Source organism: Ambystoma mexicanum, chromosome 2q, assembly GCF_040938575.1.
Source record: "Ambystoma mexicanum isolate Mex_15411 chromosome 2q, UKY_AmexF1_1, whole genome shotgun sequence".
Taxonomy (NCBI): domain Eukaryota; kingdom Metazoa; phylum Chordata; class Amphibia; order Caudata; family Ambystomatidae; genus Ambystoma; species Ambystoma mexicanum.
Genome location: NC_090924.1, coordinates 215568835 through 215590550, shown reverse-complemented (window position 1 = coordinate 215590550; position 21716 = coordinate 215568835). Strand labels below are relative to the sequence as shown.

Below are 21716 nucleotides of genomic sequence, written 5' to 3'. Positions count from 1 at the left end.
GCCCCATCGGTAAAACATCGGGTCGACCGTCTTCTAGGATTGACGGGAGGGGGTTCGAGTTTTGGGCTCGCACAAATTGATGTATTCTTCTTGCGGAATATGCAGGTCAATGTGTTACTCTTGCATTGTCTGTCTGACTTCTTTTCTCCTCCCCTCATGCTCTCTCTCTCACCCTCTGACTCTCTTGAGAACTGACACAACAGTTGTTTCCTCTTGGTGACACTTTAGTTTCTCTCCAGCAGGCTCATTGGATAAGCCCAGCTGAGGGATGCAAGAGCTTACAGCAGTGGCGCAGGTTGGCGGATGTTTTCAGCACATGGAGTTCTATTCTGTTACCTGGGTTTTGCAGCGTGGAAAGTGGAAGTACAGGAATTGATTATTTGTATAGCGCCTATACACAATGTGTTTCAAAGCACTTCAAGGAGGGAGGGAACATGGAGAAAATATAGTTACATTCTTACAAGTCCTTGTAACAATTCAGAATGTGCAAAACAACTATCATAATCAGCCTGGCGACATTTCAGATAGTGCAAGGCAAAATAAAAGAGGGGGGGAGAGGAAAAAAGAGACAAAATAAGTGGTTAAATTGGTATGCCTGACGGCAATAGTTGTAGTGCTGGAAAATAAACAAGAGGAGGGGGGGTACGGAGTGAGGGAGAAGCAGAGGAACAGCACAAGCGACTAACATACTAGGTCTAGCGACCATTCGGAATAGTGTTGGAGGGGGAAGTGGGAGGAGAAGACTAGGGGGGAAGGGGGGGGCGAGACAGACAAGCTGCCATCACGGAGGTCACGAGACTAATGATAGAGTAAGTGCTAATGGAGAATAAGACGGAGGGAGGGAAGGAGGAGAATAAGTGGGAGGGAACCAGGAGAGGGAAGGTGGATGAGAAAGACAGGCAGCTACAATTACTGTGCCTGACTGCAAATGAGGTTGTGCCGGAATTTGACAAGAAGTGGGGAGGGTTGGAGAGGAGTAGAGGGCAGGTGGATGAGAAAGACAGGCGACTACAATTACTATGCCTGCATGTCAATTGAGGTAGTGCCGGAATTTAACAAGAGGAGGGGAAGGCTGGGGTGGGGGGGGTGGGATAAGGGGTGAGGGAGGAGGAGGACGACAAAACAAGCAATCAACGTACTAGGCCAGACGACCTTTCAGAGTAGTGCTGGAAGGGGAGGGGAAGGAGAAGAACAAAAGAGAGGCAATTTTCATACTGGTCAGGCGGTAAATATGAAATAGCAAAGTGCTAGAGAACGGAGAGGGGGAGAAAAGGGGGGTAACAAAACCACATCAAAGCAGATCGATGAGTGGGGGCACACAGCACCACGAGGGGAAAGGGGGTGGGTGGGGGCACACACACATCACAGGGGGTAAGGGGGTGGGTGGGAGGCGCACACACCATCTCAGGGGCAAGGGTGTGGGTGGGGGCACACACCCCATCACGGGGAGAAGGGGGTCAGTGGGGGGCACACACGCCATCACAGCGGGCAAGTGCGTGGGTAGCACACACCATCAAGGGGGGGACGGTGGGGGTACACGCCATCACGGTGGCAAGGGGGTCGATGGGGGGCACACACACCAAGGAGTGGGAAGGTGGGGGCACACTCGCCATCACGAGGGGCAAGGGCGTGGGGCACACGCCATCACAGAGGGCAAGGGGATGGGTGGGAGCACACATGCCATCACGTGGGGTCAGGGGTGGGTGGTGGGGCACACATACCATCAGGGGGGGAGGGTGGGAGCACAAACGCCATCACGAGGGGCAAGGGGGTGGGTGGGGTGCTGGAGAGTTGCAGTCCCTGGGCTTGAGGCCAAGGATAAGTCTTGCAGCCCTTTTCTGGATGAGCTGGAGGGGACGTAGAGCGGAAGAGGGTAGATTAAGGTAGAGGCTATTGCAGTAATCCAGTCTAGGGTGTACCAGAGCTCTAGAGATATTGAGCTTCTGGGGAAAGGTGAGGGAAGGAGAGATTCCTTTGAGGAGGTGAAGTTGAAAGTTGGCCTTCTTGGCAAGGTCCTGGATGTGCAGGAGGAAGGAAAGAGAGGAGTTGAAGATTACTCCAAGGTTTTTTGCCTCAGATGAAGGAGAAGGGGGAGAACCCATATAGGGTGGCCAGAGTGAGGGGAAGGAAGAGGGAGCAGGAGTCCCAATGGGAAGGATCTCAGTCTTGCTGACATTGAGGCATAGATCATTGGAGGCACACCATGACTGGATGGCAGATAGGCAGTCAGGAATGATGGAGGAAGTAGGGAGAGGATCAGAGGGAGTTTTGAAGAAGAGTTGTCTCATCTGCATAACACTGGAAGTAGGTGGAAATTAGGTGTGCCAGTGGAGCAAGAAGGATGTTAGAGTCAGGGAGAAAGATTGGAGCCCTGTGGGACGCCATAGGCGGAGATAGAGGTGGGAGAGGAGAAAGAGTCCAGGATAACCTGGGAGGGACGGTCATTGGCGGAAGGAGGTCAGCCAGTCCGATACCCGCTCCGAGATAACTAGGGTATTGTGGAGCCGTTTTATGAGGCTGGAGTGGTTGACGTGTCAAATGCAGAGGAGAGATCAAGCAGAATGAGAATGGCAGGCAAGTTTGAATCAAGAGATGCAAGCATTTCTTCACGGGTGTTCAGGAGAGCAGTTTCTGTGCCTGTGGATGCTCGGAATCCAGATTAATGGTTGTGTAGGCAACCTGCAAGCTCAGTATGCTGGGTCGGTTGGGGGGGAAGACCAGTTTCTCCAAGAGTTTCCCAAGGAGGGGGGTGATAGAGATGGGGCGGTAGTAGCTGGACAAGAGCTGTCTGCAGAGTGTTTTTTCAGGAGTGGGCTCACAAGAGAGTGCTTGAGGGAGGAGGGGAAAGACCCAGTAGCAAAAGAGTGATTGCAGAAATCAGCAAGTGCAGGGGCAAGAGAACCAATATTGTCCTTAATAGTTCTGGAAGAACTGGGGAGACCTGTTTTGGAGGACACCTTCATAGGGCAGATGACTCTAGTGACCTTCTTGGATGTGATGGGGAGAGAAAGGCAGGGGGGGAATGGGGTGCCATAGATGGCAGAAGGGTGGGGGAACAGAAGAGGGAAAAGGAAGCGAGGGTGCTCGGATGTCCTGAGATTTTGCAGTGAAGTGTGTGGCCAGTGCATTGCAGAGGGCCTGGGAGGGAAGAGGTGAGGTGGAGACTGAAGAAGGGTTGGCTAGTTCCTTGCAGATTTTCTGTCATGTCGTTGGATGCAACAGAGCTGCAAGTCTGAATGTGGGCCATTTTCTTGGAGCTAATGGAGAGTCTGTATTGCCTTTGGAGTAGGCGAAAGACCAGTTTGTCAGAGGGTGAGCCGGATGTTTCAGGGCTGCAAGTTCAGAGTCGTACCAGGTTCTACGCTTGGAGACATGTTTCAGGTGTATCCTCATGACTTGGGCAAGAATGTTAAGAGTTTTAGTGATGGCAATATGGAGGTTGTTGAGAGTGGAGTCAGAGGTAGTGTTTGCGGTGGGGGCACGGGGGACATGAAGGTAGATGCGAAGACAGCAGCTGATACTCGTTTCATCGGAGGTGCAATCAGACGGGAAAGAGGACCCAGGTGAGAGGAGAGAATGGTCTGAATGGTCTGACCAGGAGAGTGTGGTGGTGAGTGGGGAAGAGAGCAAAAGATCAGTGTGGATGATGGCATCAAGTGTGTGTCCATCCGAGTGGGTAGGACCAGAGGAGAGAATGGAGAGGGAGAGCTAGGTGCAGAGGTCACAGAAGAGAGTGGAGGCGGTAGTTGAGGAATCCAGGTGGATGTTGAAGTCACCCAGGAGAAGGAGTTTATAGGTGGATGAGAGGAGGAGAAATAAGCCCATTCAGGGTAGTAGAGCCAGGTGGCCTGTAGATCGTGGCAATGGCCAGGGAGGAAGTGCGAGAGATGGCCAGTTTGCAAAGCAGGCTCTCGAAGGAATTGTAAGGCTGGGTGGGTATGAGGGAAGAAGGGACCCACTCAGCAAGGCAACCCCAACACCAGCGCAGTTAGGTTGCGGTGTGGAGATGATCTTATAGCCATCTGGGAGAAAGGAGTCAAAAGCAGTGACTGAGCTGGTATTGAACCATGTCTCGGTAAGAGCGAGGATATTGAGGGCAAGGTCTTCAAGGAGGAAGCAGATGTCGCTAGACTGTTTGTTTGATAGTAGAGCGAGCATTAAGCGCGGCTAGGTGCAAGAGGTTACTGGCTTTGAAGGTTTTTCGAGGAGGGGTTCAGGGGCTTGGGACACCAGTCGGAGCAGTGGGGACAGAGAGCGAGGAAGGAGTAGCAGGTGTGGGAAGGAAGTTGATGAGGGACGGCAGGCACCGATCAAGGAGAAGGTTGGGTTGAGGACCCTGGGCTATGATGGTGCCATTGTGATGAACATTAATGATACACCTGAATGATGAGAAGCCCGCCAAGAGTACTTCCCATTTAGTGCCAATATTAATGGGTCAAGATGTGAGAGGAAAGAGACGAGGAGTCCATAGATCTGGAGAGGGGACAGAAAAGGGGATACCAGTGAAAATCTGTCTGGAAGATGCGCTGACATAGGTGTCTTCAATGGGTAGGCCAGGGTTAGTGGATAGAATGCCTTTAAGATTTTTTCTTCCAGACTTCGTGCGAGAGGGAGGATAGGTGATAGTAAAGCAGTTGGAAAAGATGGGGGGAATGGTGAGTGCCATTGGGCGGCAGAGAATAGGATGGAAAATAGAGGGAATGCACAGCACAGTACGAGCACAAACTCACCAGGCAGACTAGTAACCAGGAGAAACAAGAAAACTGATGCAGTGGAAACACTTTTGTACTGAAAATGGGGTGCAGAGATGTTAAAAGCACCCCACGATTTGAATTAAACAGAGACACAGAAATTCATTGGAAAGAGGTATTGAGTAAGGCAAGGAAGTCAGAATGGCATAGGCACACCTTGGTTCAGCAGATGTTTAGGTTAGTAAAACAGGTGATAACAATGTGCAGCCACGACTCGCAGGTATTCTTGAGGGTGCAGAAAGTTCTAGATGTCCAAGTTTGTGGGGTGACGGACTGCATGCTTGGTGATTGTTCGATGAGGTGCAACGAGGAGGGGGCCCTCCCTTCCCTCCGCAGGCGCACTCAGTTGGTGGCCATAGTTCAAGTTGCTAAGGACTTTTGGAAATGGAATTCAGGAAGGCTGCAGGTTGTTTACACTTAAATTGGAACTTTTGCCGCATGGATTTCAACACCTGTGCAAGTTTTTATTGTTTACAGAAACTGTTGCTTTGTTAAAATCTTGCTGCTGAGCTATTTATGTTAATGTTTATTAAAAGAAAGAGAAGCATAATGCTCGCCTCTGTCTTTAATAGAATCAAGACTTTTTCTTTTTTTTATATTGTATTTATTGATTTTTACATACAGCATACAACCAACAACCAACTAACTACTCATGGAGCACTTCTGTCGTTGGCGGGAGTAGCAGCCAGTCCATATGTTGACGCACTGTCAGTCCTGTGGGATCGTATCCACTGTTTCTATTATCTGTGCAGATCAGCCTGCCCCAGGGTAAAGGTGTTATGGTCCGAGCACCTGCAGCTCTTTGTTCGTTTAGGTTGTGCCCTGCCACCCTGGGCCGGTTAAGTGTTTGGTTGTATCCCTCAGTGCTCTGATGTCTCAATGGTGCTTCCAGCCCTGGACGCAAACAGCCCCTCTACAAGCATGTTCCATTCTGTTATTTTGGTGCTGCTCTCGTTACCCTTCTTTGCAGTGCCATAGTCTGTCATCGTCTCTAACATTGTCCATTTCTTTAGATCTGCCCACCATGCCTCCACTGTGGGGGCCTTTGTCGGACTTCCAAGCTATCGCTATCCGGCATTTCGCTAGTATGCTTATTAAATCTTTTATTTTTGCCAAGTGCTCCCTCTGTTTGTCACCTGTAGGGAACAGCCCGAGTAGATAGGATTCTGGTGTCCACGCTTGCGTTTGAATTCCTCCTTCCGCTGTTCGCAGCCTTATTTGTTCCCAGAATTCGGTGATTATCGGGCAAGTCCAGAACATGTGTAGCATGTCTTTATTCCTCATGTTGCACATTGGGCAAGCGTGTTCTGCCTTCCTCCCCATTTTTGATAATTTGCCGGGGTGAGGTATGCCCAATGCGTGATGAACAGTTGGGTTTGCCGAAATCTTGCGTTCCTGGAGACTTCCTTTATGTATTTTAGAGCTCTCGCCCTTTCTTGGTCCGTGAAGGCCTTCTGATTCCCATTTCTCCCTTGCCAGGAGTTTTGGGGCGGTGTGCGTGCACTGGAGCAGTTCATACAGTCTGGACATGGTGTGTCCTCCCACTGCCACGTCATACAGAGTGTCTAGCACTTCTTCTGTCCTTTCCCCCAGTGTTCAATTTTGGACATCTTGTTCATAGCAGTCACCATACCTTTTTATATAGCTTGAATTGGCCCCTGTGTATACCACTCTCTTCCATTAGGGTTTGAAACTCCACCCATTGGCCCTCTATCCATATGTCTCCTATTTGAGCTACTCCCTTGGCCTCCCAGTGGCGCCTGTACGTCTGAAGCGCACGCTGTTGTACATTCACCATCCCTGCCAAGGGGACATGAACCGAGCAGAGGTCCGGGATTCCCCAGGATTTCCAAGCTCGCTTCCACAATGCTAGCCCGAGCGTGACAAGCATGGGGAGTTTCGGGTGTTTGGGGTGTGTCATCCATGGGGTCTTTCTCAGGTAGCAGTATTTCAGGGCAGGTTGTAGGATAAGTGTTTCTATAGAGATTTCGTCTCCTAACCAATGCGCCACAAACTGGAGTTGCCCTGCCAGATAGTACATCTCGTAGTTTGGTTCCTTGATGCCACCTGTGTCGTAATCCCTTTGCAATGTGCCCAGAGCTTGTTTATTCCTTCCTTCCTCCCCAGAGAAAACTATCTCACTATTGTGTTCAGTTGATTGAAAAATGCCTTCGGTATCACATAGGGTATGTTAGTGAAGTGGTATAGGAGTCGGGGGAGCACTATCATTTTCAGCAGTGCTGCCCTACCTGGCATTCCTAGGGGGTTAGCATCTTACAAAACGTCATGAATTTAGTGACATTTCCAAGTGTGTTAGCTTGATGTGATATTACTGGGCCATGGTGGACCTCTATTCCCAAGTATCTAAAGGAGACTGGGGGCCATTTTAGTCCCAAGTTAGGCACGTGGTCTATGCTTTTGTGCCGCAGTGTCGCTGGAGGGTATAGGGAAGACTTTTCTTTGTTGATACTGATTCCTGACAACCTGACGAATGCTGTTAATACTTCAAATAAATGCAGCAGATTGTTCTCTGTGTTAACGACATACAGCAGCATGCCGTCTGCATATAGTGAGACTAAGTGGGTCGTGTCATTTATGCTTCTGCCCATATCGCTGTATTCCGTCCTCAGGAAGGCTGCTAGCGGTTCTAGCGCTAGTATATAAAGCATTGGTGACAGCAGGCAGCTTTGCTTTGTGCCGTGATATATTCTCCATGCTGCCGAGATGTTTTTCCCTGTTTTTACTCTGGCTCTAGGTTCAGCGTATAGCAGCTTGACACATCGCTGGAAGTTAGTGCCCATTCCAAAGTGGTCAAGCACCTGCAGGAGCCAGTTTACGGAGTCAAATGCCTTGACTGCGTCAAGGGCAGCTACTGCACTTGGTTCCTGTCTGAGATTAGTTTGGTCAATTACATGGGGAAGTCTCCTCCGGTTCCACGTGGTGTTGCGCCCTGGGATGTACCCCGTCTGGTCTGTGTGCACCAGTGTTCGCATGACTTGTTTTAATCTATTTGCTAATATTGTTGTGAGGATCTTACAGTCCTGGTTTATCATGAAGAGTGGTCTGTATGACGCGCCGTCCAGGGGGGGGGGGGGGTTTGCCTGTCTTTAGTATGGGTATAATCAATGACTCTAGCATGCTATCCGGTAATTGGCCCTTTTCGTGCACCTCTTCATATGCCTCCAGTAACTTGGGTGCTAATGTGTCTTTATATTTTTTTATAGAACTCGCCCGGTAGCCCATCAGGTCCCGGGGTTTTGGCTGTTGGGAGGTCGGCAATTACTATTTTGATCTCGTCTACTGTTATTGGAGGGTCTAGGGCCTCTGCCTGTTCACTCGTGAGCTTTGGCAACTCTATTTGGGCAAGGGCTTCCTGTGTTTCCCACTCTTCTGCCCTCGGGTAGGGGGCATATCATTGCTCATAGTATTGTGAGAACACCTGGTTGATGTCCTCCTGGGTTTAAGCGGTCTCCCCTGTGTATCTCTGTACTATGTTAATTGGTTCCCTTTGTTTTTCCTGTTTTGTCAACCAGGCCAGGAGTCTGCCAGGCTTGTCGCCTTCAGCGTGTAGTTTTTGAATATATTTCCCATAGTCTAACTTTCCAAGTCTCTCCCAGATAGCTATGCACTGCTGTTAATGGTATCAGCTCAGCCGGCTCCGACCCCTCCAGTCCCGCACGCTTTTTCAGCGTTTGCTATTTCTGATTCGACCTTGGCTAGTTCTTCCTCTAACCACCACCTTAAAGGCATCCCATACTGTTCCCACACCATCTACGCTGCCAGTGTTATTCTCGAAATATTCCTCTATGGCCGCTTGCATGTATTCCTGTAGTTTTCGTTTTCTAGTAGTGCTTCCGCTCTCAGCTTCCACGTTGGGATAGGGGCTTTGGCGTTAATGTATCTCCATAGCGTTACTAGTGGGGTGTGGTCTGAGAGGGTCCTTGCTTTGTACTCTGTATTCGTGAACTCGCCCAGTGTTTCTACCCCCATGCAAATGTAGTCTATCCGCATGTGGGGCGTTATTGTGGGAGTATCCTCGAGTGTCACTGTGTGTTTTCCTCCAAACATTAACCAGCCGCAGCTAAGGAGTGTCAGTAGGACCTTTGCAAGTGGCGCCGGCTTATTGTATTTTGTGTCTGACCTGTCAAGCATTGGGTTTAGTGTGCAGTTGTGGCCTCCACCCAGATGTATGCCACCTCTCTGTATAGGAAGAGCTTTGGGCCCAAAGCTTTGATGAAACCGGTTGCATCGTGGTTGGATGCATACGTGTTTACAAAACGCACTTCCCTATCTTCTAGTAGTCCGTGTACTATTACAAGCCTGCCCTTTTTATATTTGTCAACCGTTACGATCTGGAATGGGACATTGGGGGCTATCCATATCAATACCCCTCTGGTGTAGGAGGATCCATAGCTTTTCCCAAACCACTTACTTGTTATCTTGCTCGTCCGTCAGGTGGGTTTCTTGTAACATGGCCACTTGAACGTTTGACATATTGAGCCATGAGTACACGCTCAGTCTCTTACCGTAATTGTTAAGTCCCTGCACATTCCACGTGACTATATTAATCCTTTCAAGTCTCATCTGCTTGTCTCGTTGTGTGGCCTGCCCTTTCCCACTGGCCCATTCTTTCCGTTCTTGCTCTTACTTCACACACTCACTTGGGCTTCTTGCCCTCCTTTTTGGTGCTATTGCCGTGCTCCTGTCGACTTATCCCGTGATCATTCTGGTTCTCATTCTGTTGAATAGAGTTCCCCTTCTTGGGCTTTGTTGTCTGCAGTGTGGCTGCTCGTCTGTTCTGTGCACCAGTTGGCTCCCGCCCCTTTTCTTTCTAAACTACTAACTCATAATGCCCAGCCTCCCTCTCCCTGCTCAGGCTCTGCTGCTTCTTTAGGTCGGCCCCAGTTTCCCGGGGGTGGCTATCCGCAGCGCAATGTCTTTGAACTGGCATCTTGTGCATTCTCAGCGTTCTGGGGGGGGGGTGCACGCTGTTGAAACCGTCAATGAAGCCTCGGTGACCCCTTGTTGGTCTCCCGCTTATTCAGTGTTTCTGGCCATATATTCTTTCTGTGTCTTGTCGCTTATTCAGTTTTGGGTCTTTTCAAGTCTTCTCACGTTCCTGTCCCTTCTGGTTATGGCAATGCTTAGGCATTGTTGTTGTGGTTCCTAACTTCCAGCTGGGGTATTGTCACGATGCCTGCCCCCGGAAGACCAGACCAGGCCCAGCAGCCCCGGAAGCAGGCATCATGCCACTTGGAGCATGCCCAAAAGCCCCAGTTAGGGGCTGTTTGGGTGCAGTCCTGGCGCCAATGGCGCCAGGCTCATAAAGATAAAGTCAGTCCTGGCGCCATGGGCGCCAGGCTCATTATTGATAACTTACCTGAAGCAGACCATGCTGCATACTCACCTGAGGCAGACCATGCAGACTCAAGCCAAATGAGGCTTAGGAGGGACTATTTTACTGAAGGGACTATTTTGTTACTTGGGTGGGGCTGTGGAAGAATACTTACCTGGATCTTCTTCCAAGGCTATTTAAACCACGCCGGGACAGCCACACGTGCTTCGCGTTATTCTGCTTGCTGCAGCGTAACGCTCACCGTGTTTTCAGCAGCTCCAGTCTTCAGCCACGCCCGCTTCAGTCCTGGGACTTCTGAAACAAGAAGAAAAGAAGGATAAAGGTTAGAACAGGAGTTTTAACTTTAATCCTTACCTGAATCCTGATCCATTTCGCCACGGAACTGAAAGACAGAAGTCTTTGAAGCATCGCTTCGCATTCCTACGGCGCCGCGCTGAACTCACCTGCTTGGCGGTACTTCAGCATTCCATCACGCTCTCTCCATCTCGCGGCCGCCCTCCGACACCTAAGGAGACAAAGACAGCAAGGTGAGCAAGGGGACTCTCTAAGGCTATACAAGCTACCCCCAAGGACTTACCTGATTTACCACGGGAGGTACTCACCTCATCTCGGGTCGGCGCAGTCAACTCTGCTTCATCGCCGTACCCCGGCCCCTAAGGGGAAAACCACAATAGACTTACCTGAATCTTACCAAGTGCCATTTGGAAATCTTCGAGTGGATTAATCGGCAACCTGCAAGGAATCGGACAGAGTGAAGATCAGACATTTGAACTCTCATGAACAATTGGACTTTAGAGTCAATACTGGAACTCACCAATTCCTCTACGCAGTGAAGTAACTGGTCATCAACGCGCCCCTGCGGTCGACGCAGGATGGAGAGCTCATCCTTCCAAACCATCAGGTGAGACTAAGGAGGGGACATCAAGAGTGATCTGTGGGAAGACAACGGGAGTGGGGAAGGTGGGTTGACACTCAATTCCACGGGCTGGTTAATTCCTCTTCTCCTTTGCAGAAGAATATTCTTGCGAGCCAGACAAACTAGGCTGAGCGGGCCAGTCCAGTCAGTCATCTCGGCGCTACACGTCACGCTGGTGGAAACAACAGCGGCCCAGTTCCGGTCGACGCCCCCGTGGGAACCAGGTGAGCGTAACAGGTATGCCTTGTTGGTCCATCCATGTATGTGCTTCATCTGTGCTCTCAAAGAAGTGGGAGCAACCATTTTGGAGTACCTTGAGTTTGGCGGGGTACAGGAACATGTATCTTAGCTTTGCTCTTCGGAGACGCTCCTTCACAGGATCGAACTGTGCTTTCAGCCTCTGCACCTGCACTGAATAGTTGGGTAGATTTGTAAGAAGATGCAATTCAACACTACAGCTAAGTCAATGCCTAGTCTGGGATACTGAATGGAAACCCTTATTGATATATCTTTATGTCCAGTTCATGAGTTCTGGATGACTACCCCTATATAACACCCCTCTCTTAGAATCCCCCTGACCCCACTGAGCCAAGAAGTAGTTCTGTTTTGCAAGTTTAAAAGGTTTATTTGAGAAATAAGACAAAATATAGATACCACGCTTTTATAATAAATTAATAATCGATATTGCCCTTATAAATATAATGTTAATCAACAATGGGTAATCTGACACTAGCACACTTCTTTATAATCAATGAGGAGTTAGTATAGGATGGATCAAGTAGCAAAAATACTTTTATGATTTCAAGGGAAAAGCAATGAGGAATAAAAGGCAGTACAGAAATACTTGAGATGATTTTAGCAAAAGATAATATAATCACTTTTTCTCTGGCAATTCACCCCCCTCCCCTATGCAATGTAAGACATGGAAGTAGATGGGAAGAGGAGCACACAGTTCTCAGGAATGCAATCAAATACAATACGAAATTCAGTTCCCCCCCAGCAAGCTTAGAGAAAACCGGTACGAGTTTTAAAACACAGGCCCAAGTGCTTTGAATGTGATGGCAATGAAGTGAGAAATATGCTGAAAATGCTTTTAATTCCCTTTAGGAGGTTCAGGGTGAGTGAGAGATACTTGGGATGAGTTCAGGCTCACTTTAGCAATGATTCAGAGATGGTGATTAAGAGGCAAACGAATTTTTAGCAAGGAAAGAAATGACTGCTGATGGTTACACGTGGCTGGATTTTTAACCAAATCGCTGTAAAATTCGCAAGTGCGTGAATCGTGATTGCGGAAAAAGTATAAGGAGTAGGAAGTCGCTTGATGGAAAGCTTAGATTCTAAGCTTTCAGAGGGAAGTTAAACCAAGTTCGTAGCCCAAACGGTTCCAGAGATATGAACGATTTTGTAAAGGTCGTTTTTCGGATTTAAAGTAAACTCAAAATGACAGGTGACAGCTTTGCAGCTGCAGAATTGACAAATGACAGTGGTGCAGCTTTACAAATGACAGGTGACAGTTAGGAGGCAGTTCTACTTACGTTAAATAGATTGAATTATATTACTTTAAACTAAGAGATTTGGTTTTGCCCCGTCCTAGCTGTACTCACAATATATTTGGAAGGACTGGGTCTCGTCACGGATCTGATCAATCAGGCTAGCGGCACTTCACAGCGATCTGGTCTCTGGGTCTGCGGTTCTGCGCGGTCTGGTCTGGCACTGGTCTGGTCTGTCCTTATACAGCGGTCTCTGCACGGCTCCTGGATCTCTGCACTGGTCCTGGCAAAAGTTCTTGGCAAGGGATTCAAGCAGCTCACCCGGCTGTGAGTAGCTTGCAGTGATTTGAGGCCTGCTGCAGAGAACTCAGCTTGTGGTTTTAGGCCTCTGATTTAGGTTCTAAAGTATAAGTTCTAGGTTCTGGAGTATGTAGCTGGAGTCAGTCTGGAACTGGTATCTTCTGGATGTTGTGTGGTCCGGCAAAACGCTCCGCAGCAACTGGATTTGAATGTCCTCTCTAGCTTCCAGTGGCTCTTTTTATGTCTTTTGAAAGTGGGTGTGTGCGCAGCATCACTAAGCCAGCCCCTCTCTCAACTGATCATTGGTCAAGCTTTTCTCTCTTCCTTGATAGGGGAAAGGAAATGTGAGTCATGGTGATGCTGTTTTATGGCCTGCAGAAAGGACACTCCCCTGTCAAATTGCACATAAATCTATATTTGACCCAAATACATATTCCACAGATACACAGTTGTTTAAAATTACATGCACCCATCACATTTCACGTGAGGTATACTCTGTTCAAACTCTGCTCTTCCTGGGGGCTTGCATTCACAAATGGCAACATTTTGCGCTTTTTAGTAGCTTTACCCCTATCGGATTTTTCTCCAAATTTATACAATTTTGTGCAAGGCATGTGGGCATTTAGATAAGGAAGTGTCAGATTTTTAACCTGCATACATTTAGAGTATTAACCTCTTTTCCGCTCGTAAACCCCCAGATCATACCACCGGGTCCTAAAACCTCTTAAAATGTGGGCAGAAAAATCACAAGAATTATGGTATCATTTAGATAATTTTGACAAGTCCGCACCATGAGTTATACATCTTTCTTAAAATCATATTCTGGCCTGCAGGGGTGTGTCTTCCCAGGTCACATGGTTGAGAAACCAGTTTGCCCACTTTCTTTAAGCTCAGCCTGTTCTCAGAGGGGCTGCCCCTCCCCGTTACTGCCAAGAGGAAGCCACTTTACGACCTCCCCTATAAACCATCTGCCTGAGTCAAGGAAGGGCTTTGTTCAAAAGGAAGCCATTTACGACCCCCCAAATAAACCATCTGCCTGGGCCCTTTGTTTAGTTTCATGCAGTCCCCTGGTAATTCAATCAGAGAGTGTGTGACCTCCTTTTGGCAGGGGCAACAGAATGCAGCCAGGCCTGGGAACCTGTCAAGCAGAATTGGAATCTCTTTAAGCCAGTTTTTAGCTACATGTCATTTTTTGTTCCCCCGTTTAAGTCAATACAATTTTTACATATGCAGCTAGAATGCTGATTCTAAGTTCAAAACTATGACATTTTAACAGTTACAAACTATGTGACACTCAAAAGTAGGTCACTCAGTTAATTTAAACATTTCGATTTTGGTGGTTTTAATCCAGTTTCAGTTAGGCTGCTGACATGCATAGCTCAGCCAGTTTTGTTATGAACATTGTTTTGGGCTCTTCATCTTCCCAGATTTTGTATGCACACATACTTCATTCTGCCAGATGTCCGCTGGTGTACAGTGAGATTTTTGGATGTGTTGCAATGTTTGAAAATAGGCATTTTGAGCTGGCATTCAGAGAAACCAAAGGTAATTTTAAAGCGTTTTTGAGCTAACAGGCGCTGCTGTTTTACCTTTGGCACCCATTCCACTCATGGCACCCTGGCCCATCATGCTCGCACTGGTGGGTGGCAAGTTAGGCAGCCATTTTGGTGTACGCACAAACTGCGTGGTTCTCCTGGATTCTGGCGCACATGTGGGCTTTTTGGCCATCTTGGATTTTCTAAGCCCACAGCACCAAATGTTGCAGCATGATAGCTCAAACGTGGGTCAGGACACCCAACAGATTGCAATTCTGGAAGATCCTGGGGATCATGCCTTATTCTCTCGAAAGTAAGGATCTTTTCCCGATCTTTGAAGTTCATGATCTTGGCTATCAATGGGCCTCGGCGGGGCCCCCGATGAGGGTTTTCTAACTAAGCATCTGTGAGCCCTCTCCACTGTGGAGCCCTGCGACAGCTTACTCTCTCCTACCCCCTGCAGCAGTTCTCGACGTAGTTCGTGGCGTCTTTGCCCTCTTCTCCTTGGGGAAGGCCAACAATACGGATGTTGTTTCTTCGGGCTCTACCCTCCGCGTTCTCGGCTCTATGTTTGAGTGTTTTTATTCTTTCTAACATACTTGTGATGTGGGTTTGGGCAGTTGTTAAATTCACCATGTTCTCTTGCATCTGTTCCGCGTGCCCCTTCGTTCTGCTAGTGCTAGCACATCCTGGCACAGCGGGCCCACGCCCACTATCACTGCATCCATTTTGTGTTCTTATGCTGATTTTAATGCTGCTTATGACTCCAGGATGGGTCCATTCTCATGCCTGCTTGTTGATCCGGGCTTCACGCGCCCTTGTCCGCAGCTGCATGCAGGCTGCATTTGTTCTTTTTAACATAGGTCTCCATGCTGCTCTGTTTGCTCTTGCCTCCTGTGTTTGTCTGGCATCTCTATTGTTACAGTCTTGGGGCTTAACATTACTAGTTTAGGAGCTGTTTGGATGTTACCGTCCCTTTGCTGCTGGTTTCCAGGGGGGCAGAGGGGAAGCTTGTCCTCCCCGTGGTCCTGGCCTCCGCGCTGTCTCAGCCGGTTGCTTATGAGTTTGGGCTGGTCCTTCTTGGGTGGCTGGCAGTTTCGGTTTTGGTCTTGGCAGTGCGATTCAGCGCGGTGCGCCCTGACCTGGGGGGTGAGTTCTGGTTAGAGGGGCCTGCCTCACCGTGCTTGTCTGGCGTGCGTGTGTCGTGCACTGGCCCCCTTGTGCAGCTAGAAGCGTTGGTTTGGCCGCACCTTAGATTCTGTAGTGCGTTCCCTGCTGTTTGTGCTTGTTGCTTGGGCCACCTGGTGTGCGCCATATGCTTGGTTGCTTAATGTAGTTTGTTGTAGTTAGCCCACTTCAGGGTCCCCCGGACGTTGATGTGGCCAGTCCCCACTGCCAAGCTCAAGCTGCGCCCTTCCGTTTGTGTGCCGCGCAGCGCGCTGCTCTCACCTTCCTGCTCGACAGTGTTTCCCGGCTCCTCTCCTCATGGGTATGGTGTGCTTCCACTACTGTCTCGCTCCCTCTGTCCGCGCTTCGCCTATGGTGCAGATTACCTGTGGTTTAATGTAGGGCGGGAGGGTGCCTGCTTACTGCAGGTGTTTGTTGTCCTTGTTCAATGGCGGGTCGCGGACAGTGCGCTGTGCCTATCCTCTCCGCCTGGCTCCTAGTCTCGACTTGGTTGAGGGGCCTTGACCTGTCTGCGTGCACGTCGGAAGCCTTCGACGGTTCTGGGCTGTGTCAAGGCGAGAGTGTGTCCCTCTGCGTGTGGTGTCCACGCCTGGGATTTTAGTGTGGGCTGGAGGTGTCCTTCTCACTGTCCGTACCTCTCCTCTCCCTCCTGCCGCAGATGGAGGGGGAGACCCAGCGGGTCACCGCTGTTTGTCTTCCTCAGCTGGTCTCCTTGTTACCTTCCTCCCTCGTCTCAGGATCTCGCTCTTTTCATGTGACCTTTGCGCTGTACGTGATCCCTTGCTTCCTTATTCGCAGGATATTGCTCGTTGCTGCTGCAGCGCTGGCCTGCTGTTCGCCCACCTGCCCCGTATATGCAAGGTTTGTGCTGTATTCCGTCTCCTTTCCTACCGGCGTTCCGGCTTGTTGCAGTTGTATTTGCGGCGGCCGCCAGCCACCTCCTCCTCAGGCTTGTAAGCGCGCGGCTGCCGTCTTGTTTCGGACACTGTGGTGTGCTCCGCTTCTTACAGGCAGTTTTTTAGGGTTTCAAAGCTACTCTTTTTATCGGTTTCGCATCCCGTTTGTTCTCCAACACCTCTCGCATGCTTTTCGGAGCAAAACTGGCCAGTCCGTCTGATTTAAAGCATGATCACTCGGAAGCTCCTCGGGTCTGCTTCCTCAAAGCATGGCTGCCAAGCCACCCCCCTGACTTTTCTAAAATCTTTATTCGCACTCGGGAAAGGTGGTCTGACCAATCGTAATCAGTCTTTCCCTGGCACGATTCTGCATTCACCGCCCGCGGCGGTTTCGGGAAGAAAAAAAAATCCACTGCCTTTTAAATAGAAAAGGGACTAGGTCCTGTTTCGTATGACGGCCATCTTGGAACAGGTTTTCCATGGTCACTGTCATCTGAAAAGGGACCGAGTATCTTCTTTTTTTTTTTATGGTGGTGGCCATTTCTATTTTTTCCATTCCGACAGGAGATGGCCTTGTGTGGAGCTCATCTCCTGTCAGAAGGGAACAAAATGAAAACTATTCGCACTCCGGTGAATCCCAGGGTGCGAATGGCTTTTATGCCCCGACTGCTCAGCGGACAGAGGGTTTAACGGCCTGCAGCCCGAACTGAGACCCTTGCTTCGCTCGGTCGTGCAAAACCTGGGCTGACGGGTTGTTAAACCCTGTGTCCGCTCCCCCAGCCAGGGCGTGAAAGCCATATTCTTCATTAGAACAGCTACACCCGTGCTCGGCATCCCAGTCACAGAATGTCTTTCGACTCTCGGTTTGGCTATGCTTCTTACTGATCATCTATCTCAGGCCTTAAAGAAAATCTGCATCACCACCTGTCTTAAAATATGCCTTCAGATTACCCAACCATTATGATTAACTACTGAATGTGATAAGTTTCTTAATTAGTCGCAAGACCATTCTAATACGTTTTCAATGTTTATTATGGGATATTATTACCCGGTGTGCGTTTAAAGAAAAAGAAAATGAAACAAACGCATGATTGGTGCATTTGCGAGCCTTATTGTATGGAAAGCCCGCACACGTTGCAGCGTGTCCCTCGCACCAGTCTTTTTTTGTTTTTTCTTTTTTTCTGCCACCATGGAAAGGGAGAAGGGACTATTTGTAGCCCCATCTCCCATCACATGGCAGCCATTTTGTCTGTTTACTATGGCTGCCACGGAAAAGGAGAAAGGACTATGTTTCAGAGTCCGCGGCGGACATAGTTTTTTCACGGCTGTGAAACGCAATGCATCTCGCAAATGGAAAAAAAAAACACCATTAGCACCCCAGTCTAATGGGCCGGGTACTAATGGCAATAAGCCCAAAGCTGGGGGCCCATTATCACATCAGGTAATGCCCCTGGGGTCTTCGTTGAGGCCCTTGCTGCGCTTGGGCCTGTAACTATGGGACCCAGGGCATTAACTGACACGGTAATCGGCACGGGGCTTATTGCCTAAGTGAATTGCGCTACACAAGTTTGAATCCAGTTAGATAGCTTCAACTTAATCACTGGTCTCTCTCTACATGAGGTGTAGCTGATCAATTCAGTACAATTGAAATTGTGTTATGACACTACCTAGAAGCTCTTGGAATGCTGCATCAAGCTCTGTATAAGAACGCACCTCATTATTATGAAATAATGCAAGCTGGACACCTGGCAAAACAAACACTGGCACCTATGCAGGGCCAAACCTTTCAATTTGCAAGCTACTAGTCAATCATTTGTCGCTCACCACCTCATTTATACACATACAACATTTCTCATTCGCCATGAGTCAATTATTACTTGCCAATGGCTAATGGCGAATGCAAATTTTGTGCCCTAACCTACGAATTATCATGGTGACAGAGTGGAGATTTCAAAAACAGAGCTATGAGCATGCCTATCTCGCTGTGTTAAAGCAAAGCAGAACCTGGATAGGGGAAGCTTACTGGAAATAACAAAAAACTTCCTTAAAAATAAAAAAAATAAAAACCCATTTTGGAAAAGGATTTTTTTTCTTTTTTTGGTCCCTCGCCACTATATCCGAGAGACTGCGATTAGAATAGCGATCCAGAGGCAGAACACTATCCCTAGTTGACAGAATAATCCTATGAACTAGTGTTTATTCTCCTTCCAACATCTGTTTTCTAGATTGTCCTGATAAAGAAACATCCTTTTCAGTTTTGGAGGAAATGTGAGTTCCCCGAGGAGTTTGGACCTAATCCCATCTTTGTAACCACCTAGTTCTGGATTTATCTAGGACTAATGAAAGGGGGGGAGATCAAATCCCAACTGGAGTCCCATATGCCTGATAGACCGTTATGTCCTTAGCCACTGTAGTTTGTACCTTCCTAACACCTTTTGCTTAGACAATTCCCATAAAGCATGCACCCTTTTAGTTGTAAATACATGCTTGGTTCCATTACATGTTTATCCCCACCCAGATACTGACGAGAATAAGAGTGTTAAACCGTATTTGTGTTGTGTGTTCTGTTGGTTGCCACAATACATAATGTACAGACCCCCACACAGTACGTCCATGCTAACTCCTCAGCTGGCTCCAACTGCCATTGAAGTTCAACTGGGTGGGGTGGGGACGATTTTGTAGAGTGTTGGCTTCTCTGCATGATGGAAAGAATGGCGTGCGGTGTGGTATCTACACATTAGCATGCCACATGTTACAGGGCTGCTCTTAATGATATGGTAATTATGCAATTTCTTTTTTACCCTATTAGGCACTTGTTTCATGGAGAAAGAATACCAACTCTCCGGCAAGCCGTCATGGAATGTATGCATTATAACCTCACCATCTTTTTTGACGTCAAAGGACATGCATCAGAGGTACGCTGCAACATAAACCTTAGTGTGACCATCTATATATGAAACCTAGTTGCATTTTGTGTCGGCTCGAAGAAGGACATGGAGAATCTTGAGTTGTTTAAGCATTTTGGCCATTAACAATAAGATGTATTTATTTTCTGTTAACTATTAACCTTCAAGGTATAAAGTGTTAATTAGTTGGCAGATCAACAATAAAATGAAGAGTAACAAGCGTGCAGGTTTTCTATATCTCATACTGAGGAAAGGTGAAACCTGGCAGGCAGACTGCTTTTTGATGTTGCTAGTGGGTCAACTGCTGGCAGTTACTTTTTTTTCTTTCACATTTTTTAATATATTTTTTTGTTGGTGTAACCCACAGCAAATGAGACGTTTGGTCGTCCTTACTACTTTTTTGCCACGGTTGGTAAAACGGGAAGACCACTGTAGGGGGTGCATCAGTTCTTCAGGCAACCTACATGCTCTTTTGTCCATTGCCCAAAATAGTACATAGCGCTTCTCCCTTCATTGAGGGCAGGTAAGCCAATGTTCGTGCAACAATGTAGGTCTGCAGAGCTGCTCTTGGGCTACGCACAAGTGGCTCAAGCAGCATGTTAATTGCCCTGTTTATTGCTTCTTAAAGCTATAAGTTTTACTGTCAACCCTAAAATAGCAGCGATGTTGCAAACCAAAGGCCACCCTCAGATGTACCATGCCAAGCTTGAAAAACAGACCATCTGGACACCCTGCCTGCCCTTGTTACTGTATGGAGGAAGAAGAGCCTGGGGATATGCTGAGTTTATGGAGGGAATGATCTAGCATGGATCTGTTTTGCAGTGATTGGAGTAAAACAAATAGCAGTACTCTGGCATTGTTTGTGAAAGAAAGGGAGGTAGAAGCGGCAGGCCTTGTCTTTTTTTTTTTTTTAAACTTCTTTTTATTAAAGGTGGTCACAACAGATACAGCATCGCCACTCCCGTATCAAATTTCAAGCATCATATACCGGTACATCACATTAACACAACATTATATACAATGAGTTACATGGTGATTTCATCATCTGACTGCATTTCGCGCAGGTAAGCTCGGAAGGGACCCCGAATGTCTTTCGGTCGGCTTGCGCCGGATCAAGTCATAACATATTGCTCCTCACACTAGTTGACATAAGTCAGTTCACGAAGGAAAGTGTTCATGCTCGGCAGTGTAGCACTTTTCCATGCCAATAGGATACATTTTTTTGCCACTGCACACGATACATTAAATAATCTTCTAGTTTTTTCAGAGCACTTACCAATGTCGCCAAACAGATATTTTTGAGGAGTCAACTGTGGGGGTATGTGCGTGATTTCCGCCAACATGTCGGCCACCCTTCCCCAGAATCCCACCAGTGCCGGACATCCCCAGTACATATGAAGGGGGCCCGCCTGTGTGGAGCTACATTTGGGGCATTCGCCAGTGCTTTCTGTTGCAAATTTGGCCACCTTAGCTGGTGTATAATGTAGTTTGTTTAAATGGAAGCTGGCGCAGCCCCGCATTTAGTGAAACCTTTTTCGTGAGTGTGCAATATTTGTTCCATTTATCATCGGGTATGGGTGCCTGCAGGTCCATTTCCCATTTATCCCTGACCCTGTTTATCGTTGGGGCATGTGTCTGTACTGATGTGTAAAGTTTGGAGATTCCCAACCCCCCTTTTGTGGTGATGAGTTGTATACTGGGATGTGTGGGGGGGGCGTTTCATCAGGGAAGAGCGGCCACCGCTCCTGAAACGCGGATCTCATCCAGTAGTATTGCAGTGTTTTAAGTTGTCCACCACCCATCGCTCTAGTAAATTCTTCCAGTGTCGCAAATTTACCATTTATGTACAAATCCCCCACCATCATCTCGTTGCTTGGGTCCCGGGCCTCTTGAATACCAATATGGAACGTCTGGAGGGGGGAGGATACCAGGAAAGTTCCACAGAGGGACCTCCGAATTATAGGGCATCTCTATTTTCAACCTTTTAAATATAGCGCTCCAGGCCCCACCGTACAGCTCACCGGGTAGTATTTGCATTTGTCTTTGTGTCGGGGATTAAAGAGAACCCGATTCTATATCTGTTGGGGATGTGGTGTGCGTTTCTATCCACGTATGGGGTGAGCTGTCTGTTTCATCGTACCAATGTTTCACAAACTGTGCCTGAGCAACCAGGTAGTAAAGTTCGAAATCCGGGGCAGCAATGCCCCGAGTGTCATAGGGCTCCGTCATTTTTTCCCACCCTATTCTGCCAGTTTTCCCATTCCAGAGGAATGTCACCACCATTAAACGTAGTTTGGAGAAGAACTCCCTGCCTGGCCAAATGGGGATGTTTACAAAACAATATAGGAGCTTAGGGAGGACAATCATTTTAAGGAATG

General features: G+C 48.2%; 1 protein-coding gene across 2 annotated transcripts in view; it reads left to right on the top strand.

Annotated features, from left to right (window-relative positions):
* The window catches only part of GDE1 (glycerophosphodiester phosphodiesterase 1), a 229633-nt gene that overhangs the window by 57616 nt on the left and 150301 nt on the right, over nucleotides 1–21716 (top strand). For both annotated transcript variants that reach the window (XR_011303205.1, XM_069647147.1), the window contains exon 3: nucleotides 19242–19347. Coding sequence is in view for 1 of the 2 variants with exons in the window: in XM_069647147.1 (XP_069503248.1) it covers nucleotides 19242–19347 (106 nt within the window). In the remaining variant the exon portion in view is untranslated. The remainder of the gene's footprint in view (nucleotides 1–19241; nucleotides 19348–21716) is intronic.